Consider the following 14,416-nt stretch of genomic DNA (forward strand, 5'->3'; position numbering starts at 1 on the left):
AAAAACAATTTTATTGTAGTTTTTACCAGACAATGAGCATAATGTTGTTCAACACTTGTGTGTTAAATACACATCTATCACAGCTGAAGATGGAGAAAGCAGTATTGTGTTGGCAAAGGCAAAAATAAGAGGTTATATTGGACCTTCTTAGGTTAATAAAGAATAAATAGTCTACCTCAGGATATCTACTTTTGGACTGAAAGGGGGAACAAATGCAGTGTGTATCACTGCATGTCAGTTTATCAGACTCTGTGATACCATGCAAAAGTATTTCAGATTTACATTGGCAGATTCATACAGAACTGTTTTCTAAGCATTCAACATCTGGAAAGAGAAGGAATGCCCCAAATTACATCAATTTAGTCTAAAAGGCACCATTTTAGACACCAGTGTCCAGTAACTGCAGCCCTGGCCCTCATCCCTAACTGGGTAAGGTTTGTGTCAGGGCCATGGTTTTTGTTTTCTGCTCCTGCCTCCAATGACTACGCACCACTCACCCCACTTGCCCACTTTTTTCATTGTAGGATGTAGGATCTATCAAAGTGTGTAGGACTTTGTAGTAATGACATGTATGTAAGGTGTTAATCAAAGCTACAGAAAGACCATAACTTTTCAATATAATTGCTTTAATCAACAATAGAGTGAATCACCGACCTCTCATAAGTAAATCGCACATCATTTTAATGTATGAAGTTCATTCTTTCATCTTTCTATTATCCAGTGTCCACCTTGGCACATTTAGTCTTCCATTTGTCCCAGGATATAATATCTGAACATAAAATTGAGCCTTGTGTCCATTTATGGACACTATCAAAGAGTAGTATGTGGAAAATATTCACTTTGTCAAATATTATTCCATGTAAGCAGTAATTGTAATTAATCAAACGACAAATGATCCTTTAATTTTTTTTATTAATCAATTATATGACTGTTACACCAGTTTTTGATCTTCTGTACCTACTAGCAGAGCTGTACATTACGCTATGAATTACGAGACCAAGCAAAGTGTGCATAAAAAAGAAAAAGCACTGGAACCAGGTAGGGGTTAGATTGTAAAGGGGATATGTGGAAAGGTATAAATAGAAATGCTTTTACATTCCAATTCAGTTGCTCCCAGGAGCAGCTCTGTTTATTGTATGATTTTGACTATATGTAGTAAATCCAATGCAATAAATCCAATACATCAGACCAAGGGATTTCAGTTGATTATTGATAAGATGGAATTTCAGTTGAATTAATTGTTAATTGTTGAATTAACTGTGTGGTGGAGGGAACCAAGTTTATCTGGCCTTGGTGAGCGCTCCCCCATCCCAAGAAAAGTAACACTTGTTCTAGGGAGAAAATAAATATATATTTTGTTGTAAATGTTAATAAGCAGTTATAAATGGAGGTTGGTTCAGATGTCCTGCAGCCCTTTTCCTGAAGTTAATTGGTCAAACAGTCAGCTGGAGAGGTCTCCCTGATGAATTAAAGAGTCACGCTGAAGGAGGATTTTCCACAACATGGCAACCCAAAAGCTGTTTTTATTAATGGCGTAAAACATTCTGTAAATAATATGATTAGCAAAGCCATTAATTAGAGCGTATAGGCCATTTATAAATGGTGCTTTATCAGAAAGTGGTACCGAATATTCATTCTGACAGTTATAGACACTTGGCAACACATTTCTGTTTACAGATATACCATCAGTTAATTTGCACTTTAGTGTTTCGTCCGAGTTTTATTAGACCTCTTGTTACAGAGTAGATAATGTATTTAAGTAGAATCAGTCTCCACATAAATCGTTTGGCAATAAAATCTCCCTCAGAAGACTATTAAAACTTGTCTGTTTTTATCACTTATTATATAATTTTTTTATACCTTCCTAACTACCTACCTGTACCCGAAGCGGGGCGGGGGAAAGCCACAGCTTTGTATCCCCAATATTTTTCCACGTTTCTCCACTGTTGTCCACTCGTATATTTAGCCCCCAGTTAAAACATACATGGACCTGACAGAAATACAACTGACCTCTCAGAGAGTTACAAAAAACCCAGATTAGCTCACATTCATGTTGTTCTTGTTTCGTACCAGATCCGTTGCTATGGTAACCCAGATGGGTCATAAACAAATAGGCAGCGCCTGCGCGAAGGACTTATTAGGACATACACATATTATTTTGACCTAATTAAAATATTTTTTTTTAATATTGAGCGATAAAACAAATATACGTGGGGTAAATCGTAGCTTCTAGTACAGTAGAAATTATTACGGGTCAGCGGAGGATGACGTGTAATGACGTAACCTTCCCCTCCCTTCTGAGCAACTTCAATAAAAATGGCGGACGGGCGGCCTGCCGTACGTTTGTTATACTTTGGCTAATTGGCAAGAAACAAACGTAGCTGATTTAATGTTTATGTGTCAGATGTGGGCGAGCCGGTTTGCTGTTCATGTAACAGGTGTCTGGGTTCAAGACAAATTTACGGACCGTTAACCATCGTAGACAAAAGTACAGTAGATCTTGTGCCAAACGGTCAGTAACGTTATGAGTTGCCTGCCATGTGAAACATCACTTCAATGTTTAGCTTGTAACTTTTGCAGTATTTTTCATTACAGTGCTTTTTAAAATAACAGCATGTGTGCGTAACATAAACTGATTTTTTACTCTGTTTCGTGCAAAGCGAAATCTATTTACTCAGTCATAAACACAGCTGCTGTTAGTTCACGGTAATAGGGTTTAGGAAAATGAATGATAAATGAAAACATTATCCATGGTCAACACTCTGGGTTGTACCGTATTACCGGGTAAAGTCATCCCTCCTTTTAGTAATTATATACACATTTACCGTCCTATTTCTAAGTGCTATACGAAGGCAACTGGACTTCCTTGAGGTTCTTGCTTGAGACGTGTCACCTCTCATCTGAAGCAAGTCCAGTTTCCTTCGTATAAGTGCACTTTCCTTCGTGTGTGTGTATGTGTGTGTGTGTGTGTGTGTGTCGTCCTGGCAAAATGTGTTCCTGGAGACACCTACTGTAGTGGGACCTACCACGGTTTGGGCGGTTTTGAGTAAATTGGCAGTACCATGACCTGGATGACTGAGAGTCTTCAGACATTTTAACGTCATATCTAAATGCTAATAACGTGATGGTTTTCCATAATGACATTGCTTATGTCCAAACTGTCTTAGTTATAAGTTATGTGTTGTGACTGAAGAATTGCCCACTTTGTGTGTCTGCTGGTTTCTCCTTTAGTTAAAACATTATATCGTCTACTGTCATATACTTGAAACAAGAGCCCATCTTGCAATGGGATCACACCAGCCACGATGCCTGTCAGCATCCTGACATTCAGACTCAATAACCACTAACCACTACAGCTTGGCTGGTATTGTTTTCACCTTGAGTCTCTCTCTCTCTCTCTCTCTGTGTGTGTGTGTGTGTGTGTGTGTGTGTGTGTGTGTGTGTGTGTGTGTGTGTGTGAGATAATGGAAATTGTGGTCCTGGAGACACCCAATGTAGTGGGAACTACCACAGAGGTGATTTTGAGTAATTTCACGGGTGTTTATATGTCTGTCTATCTGTCTGTCTCTGTCTTTCTGTCTGTGGGCCCGGGTCGCTGAAGTGGGCCCAGTCCGACTATGAAGGGTTTTATTTAACCTGGGTGGTGCACACGCATAGTACGCTGCCATTCGTAGTGAATATCAGTAGGTAATAAAAATCTATGTAACTTAATATTAGCTAGTTGAATCCACCTCTCTCTCTCTTCTTTCTTTTTCTCTTATTTCTCTGTCTTACTCTTGCCTCAGCCGGGTGTCGCCACATGCCTCCACTTCCTGTATCCATCACTTCAAATTAAAAGCCCTCTGCAGAGTCATGTAATTGTGACTTCATGATTGTGACAGGGCCAACACTGCAAATGTATATAGCAGAAACACTGGTCAACGCCATAGCGTCACAACCGTGTAAGATACAGTCACAAAACTTTACAGGTGGGTAGTTGAGAGCAAAATGAAGGCCGAGTTGGAAGATGGATGGGGTCTGACACATGAGTACCGGGTACTCGTGGTAGTGATACTGAATACTCAAGGGTCGGAAGGGCAACATGTTGACAGGCGTCGCGGCAGGTGTGATCCAATCGCAAGATGGTCTCTAGTTACATGAGTACTCAGTACTCAAGGGTGGGACCACACCCATCTTTGAACACTATCCCTGTGACAAAATCTGTCCAAAGACAGACATATAAACACATGCCAAAGTACTGAAGAACACCTCTGTGGTAGTTCCCACTACATTAGGTGTCTCCAGGACCACAATTTCCATTATGACACACACACACACACACACACACACAGACTCTCAAGGTGTAAACAATACCAGCCCTGCTGTCGCTGCTGGTAACAATACCACCTGTACCCAGGTACTGCATACTTACAGGCTAGGATGCAGTTAGGTGGATTAATGGAAAGAGAGCATCCCTCACCCAGATTACCGGGGTTTAGAGCCATATTTCAGCAAACATACGCTCTGCTTAAGTAACCCTGTTTAAAGAATAATGTGCTCTTTTGTAGCCATACCTGATCTCTTATCTCTGTGTTTAGGGGGTAAGTGATAAGCGAGAGGACCAGTAGAGCATCACAGAAGACTTTCTGATCAAGGGCATCTGTAAGGTGCTGCCAGCCATCTTCAAAGATGACAGACTATCTGACGAGCGGGTTCAGGACCCAGCTTACCGCAGCCATGGACTCAGTCCTGCGGAGAGCTGTGTTTGAAATAATGAGGATCTTTGAGACCAGCCTACATGACCATCAAATGGAGCTGGTGCAGAAAGGAGAAGAGGTCGCTCATCTTAGAATAAAGTTACAGACAGCAGAGCTCAAGAGGAGAGAATGTGAGTGTGGAGTTGACAGAGGAGTGGAGATGAATAAAACTCAGATGAATGAAACTCAGAGAGAGCCTGAAGTTGTTCTGAACCCCTCTGGACAAACGTCTGATGTTCCTGAGATTGATTTTGAAGGTATAGTGTTAAAAATTAGGTTATTAACTTGACAAAATATGCTGCTTTCTGCTGTGAAAAGTACTTTATGAATAAATATAGTCACTATTTTTTTTTTTTTTGAGGGCTACCAGTATAGAGAGAAACTCAGTTGCCTGACTTAACTGCGTTCAAGATCATTTTAGTATTCACGTTTCATTTTTTTTACAATGCTGAGTCATTTGGATGTAAATAGGGTTTTTTGACTGTAACAAACACAAAAAGATATCCAAGTGAAAACAAATCTCTACAATAGAATTAAGTACAAATACATACAATTCACAAAATAACTCGCACAGGTATTTTCACCTTTTACTAGGGCACACCTAAAACATCACTGGTATGTTGCCAGATGTTTTGAGAAGGCTCATTATAACTTAAATAGAGATCACCTGTATTTAATCAAGTGCGACAAGTAGTTATAGGTGAATTACAACTGTGTCCTGAAGGTTCAGTTAAATATTGCTCAGAATACAGTAGCCATTATCAGTTGCAAGTTCATGTGAGGGTAGCAACGAAAAAGCATTTTCAAGTGTGTGTGTGAACATTTCTTACTACAACATTGTTTAAAAGGAACCACAATATTATATGGCTTACATATGCAGCTTGATCATGTTTGTGTCTTTGTGTATTTGTTTGGCTAGTGCCTGATGACTGGTGTGCTCCCCTGGGCTGTGAGACTGTGACCAAGCAAGACGATGGTGTGTGCCCCAGTATAAGACTGCGCAAACTGTCGATTCCTCTGTGGCCTATTTCTGTCATCAAGAGGGAGGTGTGTAACTGGAGATGAAAATCTGGATGTGGTGGCATTACAAATTAACATCATAAACCAGCAGAGAAGACTGCTGATGACAACCTGATAATTTATGTTGATTGAAGAGGCAGGCTAAGAAAAATATACAGCACACGCTGTCAAGTTGCTGATTGTCATAGGTAGTCTATGGCACAGTAGTAATGCGGTGGAATACAATCGGCTCAGAGAGATAGAGATGAGCACTGGTCTGTAGAAGACAGGATGACTGGTGAGATGGGCAGCTGCAACGTGATTCATTTTCATGAATGGATCAAATACAGTCGTCCTTGATTGGTGCACTGGAAACACTAATGGTACTCTGGAGAAGTCGCCTCAGCCAGTGGCATGAAGTTGGTAAGACAGGCTTATGTTCTGTCACAAATAAGGTATTTTTTCTTTACCCCATGAAAAACATTTTCACAAAGAATTGATGTGAGAACGTATCGAGCCACTGGTATAAAGGTTTGCAGGAAAGGCCGAAGCACTGATTTGCTCTGTACCTGCTGCCTGACACCTTTTTGGTTGTATTTTCTTCAGCTATGATGTGTTATAAAGAGCTAGTACATCCACTTCCTCGCATTTAGGCAAAATCATTGAAAGACTCCAAACAGAGAATTCACGTCATTATTGGCTGCTTCTGTAGACACAGCTCTACATGTATCTGTACCATGTATCTTTCTTGCTTTGTACTGATAATCATTAGAAATACATTATAAACACTAGCCTCTGTGCTTTTAATGTCTGTTTTAGGTGGCCAACCATGGCATTAACTCCCACCAGCAAACAGAGGGTGTCAGGAGATCCAGGAGAGGTGGGTTTTGTTCCTAACCAATTCTTTCATTCATTATTTTGTGCTGTAAATATTTTGTTTGTCAGAATAAAGATTGAAATTGCCTTATTATCGCAATGCTTACATTCACTCATTTTCACTTTTGTTTTCACACATTACTATTTTATGTTTTTCAAGGCTCCCCTCATAAATTACAATGCTGTCTTGTCATTTTGTCAGATAAAATGCTAAGTTGAGTGTACTTTCATTCATAATTCAAAGGGTTGGATCAGCAAAATTACACAGAATGATTCAAATATACCATTAGTGGTTGTGTATCCATGCAGATAATTTTGGTTGAAGTCACCCAGGTTTTGAGAATCCCGTTTCTGACATTACTGCCTCCACTCTCAATAGAGAGGAATTTAGTTTGTGAGGCACATCACTAAAGAAATTAGGTTTGAAAAATGCAGCAGCATTACCTCTTTTCAGAGAGTGTCCCCGTTATTCTAGAAAATCCACAGAGCACACTGTAGAGAGAGTTTTTATAGGGACTATTGTAAATGTTGCGATTATGGAAGGTAAAATAGCAGTGGCAACAAGCTAGTAGTTTCACTTCACTTAAACATACAACCATCATTATTGTCATTTGTTCAGTGTCTGTAAATGGCCTTACAGTTACATCCACCTCTCAGTTCACAGTCAGGTGACAGTTTAATTTTTTTGCAATGTTTTTCTGTCACAGGTTCCTCATTAAACTGGAGGCATAAACACACTCAGGACAAAAGCTTACCCATCCATGACCAAGGAACACGACTTAAACCAGTGAGAAAAGATATGAAAAAAAAGCTCCAAGACCTCAAAAAGGAATATTCAGACCAAACACGTGGTATAGGTCTTAGAAGAAGAGGGAGAAATTTAAAAGGAAAAGAGCAAGAAAATACAGTGAAGAGCAGCAGAGAGGAAAGAAAAATCACAGCAACTGAGCCTGAGCCTTCAGGACAGAAAACAGTGGAAAATGATGGTGAGAAGAGGTATTCCTGCAAGTTTTGTAAGAAGGTATTTGATACTGCGTTTGGCCTAAGTGTGCATGTACGATCACACAAGAGGTGCCAAGGTTGCAAAAAAGAGTTCCCTTTTCCAAGTTCTCTCAGGTGTCATAACACGTCTTGCAAAAAACTCAAGAAATTGTTGGCCAAGGAAGTTCTGCAAACTAACCCTCCAAAACCTGAGTCCTGTGGTGAAGAAAAACTGACTCCACCAAGCAAAAAACAGGTGATCATTAAGAAGGAAAGCACACTTTCTTCTGGCAACCACAGTGAATCATTGATCCAGAAGGATGGATCCACCAAAAAGCACCCCTGTGCATACTGCAACAAGACGTTTCGTATATGCTGCAGGCTTAAGGAGCACATGCGTATTCATACTGGTGAAAAACCGTATCCTTGCAGCATATGCCCGAAGAAATTCCGCATTAATCAGTCGCTCAAAAAACACATAATGAGAATGCACCAGGACCAAATGAATTCCAGTGAAAAAAACCGAGACCTTGTGTGGACCAAGCCCTTAGAGGACACTGAGGATAATCGAGATGATTTGATTTCTTCCAACAAAGAAACAAGTTGCACAATCAACCGTAACAATGTTAAGAGAGAACGCAGTCCAGACCTAAGGCCAAGTCATAGATGGCAAATGATGAGCATACAAAGTTCTAATGGTTTCAACTGCTCATTGTGTGAGAAGTTTTTGAGAACCAAACGCCTGTTGATTGAACATGTTCGCATCCACACAGGAGAGAGGCCTGTCAAATGTGAAAAGTGTCCTAAAAGGTTTCGTACTTATCAGCAGCTATACATGCACAAAAAAAGATGCCGTTATCCTGTGACAGTGAACCAGTGTGAGAAGTGTAAGAAGAAATTTCCATCACAAGAAACATATAATAGGCATGTGTCTGATTGTCTAAAGGTGTGGCCTAATGTCTGCAAGGTTTAAAAAATAAAAAAATAAATGCTAGTAGCCAATAGTACATAATAGTACATATTAATATGTACTAGTATGAATAACCACCTCAGTAGAAGCTGTATAAAAAATTGTACCTCTTAAAAAAAACTGTCACCTTGCAGTATACAGTGTATCGTCAAATTGCTCAGCCCTGTTTTTTTTTATTTACTGAGAGCAAATGTTCAGTTATCTGAGGATCCCGTTTGCCCATTCACCTGAATGGGGAAGTGGTCTCAGACTTTTTGTGCACTGTTTTTCTTAATCACGGGTTACACCGTCTGGTATCAAGTTTACAAGTTTTAGCCTAATGCGAGAAAAGGCTTCTTCACTAAAGGACGCCTCAGGAACCACATGGACCGTTGCCACAGCTAAGCCAGTATACAGTTAGTATTACCCGTCTGTGGACATTGAAACACTGGATGTTGTCATTTATGCTCTTACTGACTGATGTTGGGATTTTCCCCACCACATTTTTTAGGTGGCTTAAGTTAAGCTGTTGAGTTGTTTTTACTATTTTGAGATGAATCACATGTTAATTATATAAATTCACATCATTATTCCCCATCTCTGTCAAATATTAAAACAATACTTGTGCCATAATGGGTGTCTGCAAATGGCAAGTTGGCGAGATATAATTTTGATGGCAAATCACACTTTTGTTGTTTCAGTCTAAAGTAAAAGCCCAGAGGTAAAATGTCAACATCTCTGTCCATGTCCAGAGGGGTCCAGTGTTCTTGTTCTACCATTATCATTTGTTACTTGTTTCAAATTTTTATTCAGACATTTCTTAAACAACACTATGGAAAAGTTCACTACTAACATGGAAAACAGTTTGTATAGGGACTGGTGATGGATCTGTCACAGTAAATGTAATTTTAAATTATGATAGGGAAACATATTGTGATACTAAATTCCTTAAGGAAATTTGATTATGAAAGCATTTATAGAAAAAATAACACAAGAGATGGCTAATTCAATGAATACCTGACAAAGCAAGGCACTTCATCACATTGATGCAGAAGTCATGTTGAGCCAATATTGCCTTAAAGCAGAACTGCTCTTTGATGACATTATTGGCTAAAATGCTAGTAGCCAATAGTACATAATAGTACATATTAATATGTACTAGTATGAATTACCACCTCAGTAGAAGCTGTATAAAAAAATTGTACCTCTTAAAAAAAACTGTCACCTTGCAGTATACAGTGTATCGTCAAATTGCTCAGCCCTGTTTTTTTTTATTTACTGAGAGCAAATGTTCAGTTATCTGAGGATCCCGTTTGCCCATTCACCTGAATGGGGAAGTGGTCCCTGACTTTTTGTGCACTGTTTTTCTTAATCACGGGTTACACCGTCTGGTATCAAGTTTACAAGTTTTAGCCTAATGTGAGAAACTGCATCACTCAAACAATCTTTCATATCACCCCAGAGTGTCTGAGACCACAGTCTTAGTGTCCACAGTGGTCTCAGACTTTTGGAACCCACCATGGTTACAATGCTGAGGATACAAAGTTAAGTTCTTCTTTCATCTGATGCTTGGGTCCTGAAACGAGCCAGCAAAAACAGAGGTAGACAGAATTTACTTTTTTTAACAGTTCCAGACGAATTTTGTTTATTTTGTATGATTTGTATTATTTCACATTGATCCAGTAATAGTACTAACAAGTGGTAGTAGTTTTCTAACAAGCATATTGTTCTATTTTTCTTTAATAAAAGGGGTTATAGTGTCGCTAAATTGAGACATTGTCAACATTACCCCAATAAAATCCATATTTTACACCGTCTTGCATATTTTTTGAGTAATGAGGTTTTTTTTCTTAAATTTCCAGCTGTGACCATTTTACATTAATTAAGGTGTAATGCTACCTCGTAATTGAAAATGTAGGAGATTAATCAGAGCGTGTATCTATACAACATTACACATTTACTTTGGATTTTTTTTTTTTTATCTGCAGTGCCTGAGTACTTCAGCTTTTCTTATCGCGATACTTGCGACATGATCACGTTGCAGACACCAACCTGCTAGCTGGACGACGAGTTAAAGCATCTTTACGAAGTGTTCCATGGATTCATTGTTAACCAGTGAAGATGGTTTGCCACCGAATGTCAAGAGTCATTGACGATCCCGCGTCTTTAGCTGTTTCCATTGCGTTTACACGGTTAACTTGAGTACTAGCTTAAACAGGCTTGAACTGGCTACGATTCGTTGACTCCCTTGTTTACACGTTAGCTAGAGGTATTGTAGCATACTTTAAAACACTGACTGCATAACTTGTTTACAACCAGTTTTCTTATAGCCAGCCAGAAGTTGACTATGTTTATATTTTCATACTATGCAAACTGACTTTCTACATTCATCGCTTTGCTTGTCATCACTATATATAGCAGTAGCGTCAGCTTACAAAATAAAGCAGATTGCATTGACACCATAGCTTAATTGACATCGCTAAAAACGCCGCAAAGGTCAGCTATAAAGGGATATTTAACCACAAGGAGATAGTGTCATAAAAGCGAATTGCTGCAATAGATGGCAATTAGAAATGGCATAGCTACTTAGCATGGCAACATCTCATGGAGGCTCATAGATACCAGGGCAAAGGAGTGTACAGTGGTAGCCACATCGTCACCCAGCTGCCTCTGGAGGCCAGACATAGGAGTAAACAGCGGTGTGACTCGGTCGTTGACATCAAAACATCATCACTGAAACAAAGGACAATGGAGTCTGTGAGGAGTGCTTTCCACGCTCAGCTTGCCACCGTCATGGACTCGCTGCTGGCAGCTGCCGTGTGCGAGATCGCCAAGATCTTTGAGAGCAGCCTGTGTGAACAGCAGGCGGAGCTGGTGCAGAAAACAGAGGAGATCTCCATCCTCCGTGGCAAGCTGGAGAAGGTCGAGAGGAGGCAGAAGGCGAAGAGCGGAGGGAGCGAGGAAGGGGAGATGTCGTCCGGTGACAGGGAGGGCAGCATGAGGCAGCAGACCCTGACAGGATCAGGTATTATAGCTGACTAGGTCTTATTCAAGCCAGGAGTTAAGTTCATGGCCAACTCAATATGGTCATTGTCATTTTAGGTCAGCAGAGTTGAGAATGTATGAAAAATTGACACATAGTATGCTCATAGTCTAGGATAATCCTGTGTGTTAGGCTGTATCTCAAACCCATCCATCAATTTTGCTATCTATTCCTGCCTATCCCTTGCTCAACCCCCAAGATTAGCATTTTTTGTCTTTGATTAAGAACACTTCCACTGCTGAACCAACACCAGGGGCTTTACTGATATACTGACCACCAACACTTTTCTTGCACAGGACTGAATATGGGAAAGGATGTGTCTTCTCATCAAGACTCAGTGGAAGGACTCAATCAGAACCTCAGTGGGCTGAAAGAGGAGGTCACAGGCCAGGAGGGAGCTTCAGTAAAACATGAGGTCAGAACCTGTCCTGCCGCTCCATGATTCAAAAGTTGGATGTACAATAAACTGAGGTAGTTAAGCCTTTTGGATTTCTCAACAGCCAGCACAAAGTGACCTTTGTATCACACCTTTCTATTGCCTTTTCTGTGTCTCAAAGACTTGTTTTACTTATTCTTCACAGCGTGCTGGATCACGGCCTACCGTGGGTACTGTCGCAGTGCAAGCTGCAGAGGGAAGCCTTGCTGCTAGAGACCAGAGGCAGATAGATACCTTGTCTGCCACACAAGCCAAGGCCAAATGTAAGAAGTCAATAAATTCCATCAAGGCTATTGGCCATTTTACCTTTTTGTATTCTAGAGCAAGATGACCTTGAAATTCATTTTAGTGTAAGGGTATTTATTATGGTTGGTGAGATGAAAGTGTGTCAGTTTTCCTTTTCCCCCTAATTTGTCAGCAGTGTCTCCTTGGGATCAGGGCAGTCGCAGTGCAGACCACAGACCCCTCCAGGATCAAGCCTCCACCCCTTTTCTCTCCATCTCTCAGAGTGGACGATGCTCACCCAGGCCTGACCCAAGCTTAGCTCAACCAGGCGAGTGGTTACCAGGGTTGGATGCCACCCGAGTTGGGGTGTCCGGTCTGGAGAATCTGCAGGCAGATGGCACCAGCTGCTCTGGTCCACCTGGTAGCAGCACTGGCACAGATGCGCCCTGCTTCCGACCTGGTTTTGGCTCTGACGAGACCAGCAACGAAGATGATGATAGTTCTTTCCCCTTCCTTGACCAGGAGCCTGAAAACCAGAACTCCAATCAGAACTCAGTGCAGGGCCAGGACGTTGGGCAGAGGGGTTCTCCGCAGGATCAACTCCAAGCTCCCTCAAGTGAATCACCATGGAGACCCAGAGACGAAAGGGGTGGGAGAGGCCCCATCAGTCATACACGGCGAGTCACAACATTTGGCAACAGAGACCCTCTCCGACCACAGTCCAATTCACAGTCACTCACACTACGGCACACAAACACCCTCAGCCACCCTCCAGCTCCCGGTGGTGGGAATGGACGACCTTACACCTGCCCATACTGTGCCAAGTGTTTTACCTACCCCTCCCACCAGCGCAGACACCTTTTGCGCCACACAGGAGTCAGACTGCATCCCTGTCAGTTTTGTGACAAGAGCTTCCTCACTCCCTCTGAGCTTACTGTGCACACACGCACACATACGGGGGAGCGACCTTTCGGCTGCGCTCAGTGTGGTAAACGTTTTGCCCGCAGCGGGAACTTGAGAGCCCACCAACGGGATGTTCACATGGGGAAGAGGCCCTTTGCTTGCACAGAGTGTGGGAAGAGATTTGCCCACAGGGGGAACCTGAGGGTGCACAACCACAGAGTCCACCAAGGAGATCCCTATTACATAGAAGATCAGCCGGAGCCTGACATAGGCCCTAATCCCATTTGAAAAGATCTTAAAAAAGATGGTTCCGCACTTTAATTTTGTTTACAAAACCCTGAGAACTTGTTTGTCCCACTTAAATTAATTACTGAACACCTAAAACAATTTCAAAGTATTTAAGGTTTTTGTTTTCTTTCTTTGTTTTTTTTTTGTTTTTTTCAAATTTGATGCGGGAAAACCATAAAAATTAACCCCCATCAAAATTTATTTTATGTTATTAATGTAGTACAAGATAAAAGTAAATTTTATTTGAGTGTCTTAATTTTATTTTCAAGTATGATTCAGTGTCAGCATTATGGGTCACGCTAAAAGGGAGAGCTTTGTATTTGACTGTATTGTAAATGACTCGATATAATCATTAACAAATAAGAAATATTGGCTATTGTTGTAAAAAACTCTTCCCCAGGAGGATCCTATCCTCCAACGGTGATCTTCCCGGTCAGTGGAACTAACTGCACAAATCTGAGTACCATTTCATTACTTGAGGTGAAATAAGTACAAAGTGATGTTTTTCATTAAGCCAGTAAAGAAAGTCTAGTTGATATTAAGTTTAGACATGTGGCATGCAGAGGTAGGATTGCACATCTCTTCCTTCAAAATTGTGCTTATCTACTGCCCATCTCCTCAAACTTTTACTTACACTGTGCTTTAAAATAGAAACGTTATTGCAAAAAGTACATTACTGTGTTGTTAAAGAACTGCGATTTTTTTTTTCTCATCCTGTTTTTGCAAAGTGAAATTAAATAATATGCTAATGTACAAACGATTTGCTCTCCTCAGCCTGAAACAGTAATGTGTTATAGAATCTAATATTGTTGCTCCATTGTTTGCCAGACACTAGGGGGCAGTGTGAACATACAAATGATTTATAGAAATGGCTTTGGACATCATTGCAAATAGATTATTGATAGAAGTGTTTCTCTCAGCATGTTTTACCCTATGCCCTATATTTTCAAAATTTTTTCCCTTATGTATGCACTTGTGTC

General features: G+C 40.7%; 2 protein-coding genes across 4 annotated transcripts; both read left to right on the forward strand.

The window, feature by feature from the left end:
* The first annotated feature begins 2,321 nt into the window (after positions 1-2,321).
* On the forward strand, positions 2,322-8,681 carry LOC120784993 (zinc finger protein 540-like). Of its 2 annotated transcripts, none has more exons than XM_040119205.1 (5): positions 2,322-2,512; positions 4,578-4,993; positions 5,656-5,783; positions 6,555-6,615; positions 7,319-8,681. In XM_040119205.1, the coding sequence occupies exons 2-5, from the start codon at positions 4,669-4,671 to the stop codon at positions 8,563-8,565; spliced, it is 1,761 nt and encodes a 586-aa protein (XP_039975139.1). In that variant the 5' UTR covers positions 2,322-2,512; positions 4,578-4,668; the 3' UTR covers positions 8,566-8,681. The 2 variants fall into 2 exon arrangements, with proteins under 2 accessions (XP_039975139.1, XP_039975140.1); XM_040119206.1 differs by having other exon boundaries at positions 4,578-4,867.
* Positions 8,682-10,570: 1,889 nt separating this feature from the next.
* Positions 10,571-14,189, forward strand: LOC120785607 (zinc finger protein 768-like). Of its 2 annotated transcripts, none has more exons than XM_040120452.1 (4): positions 10,571-11,566; positions 11,881-11,999; positions 12,166-12,283; positions 12,439-14,189. In XM_040120452.1, exons 1-4 carry the CDS (start codon positions 11,146-11,148, stop codon positions 13,434-13,436), a joined length of 1,656 nt encoding a protein of 551 aa, XP_039976386.1. In that variant the 5' UTR covers positions 10,571-11,145; the 3' UTR covers positions 13,437-14,189. The 2 variants fall into 2 exon arrangements, with proteins under 2 accessions (XP_039976386.1, XP_039976388.1); XM_040120454.1 differs by having other exon boundaries at positions 12,442-14,189.
* The last annotated feature ends 227 nt before the right edge of the window (positions 14,190-14,416 follow it).

This window comes from Xiphias gladius, chromosome 23, assembly GCF_016859285.1.
Source record: "Xiphias gladius isolate SHS-SW01 ecotype Sanya breed wild chromosome 23, ASM1685928v1, whole genome shotgun sequence".
In the NCBI taxonomy this organism is placed as follows: Eukaryota; Metazoa; Chordata; class Actinopteri; order Istiophoriformes; family Xiphiidae; genus Xiphias; species Xiphias gladius.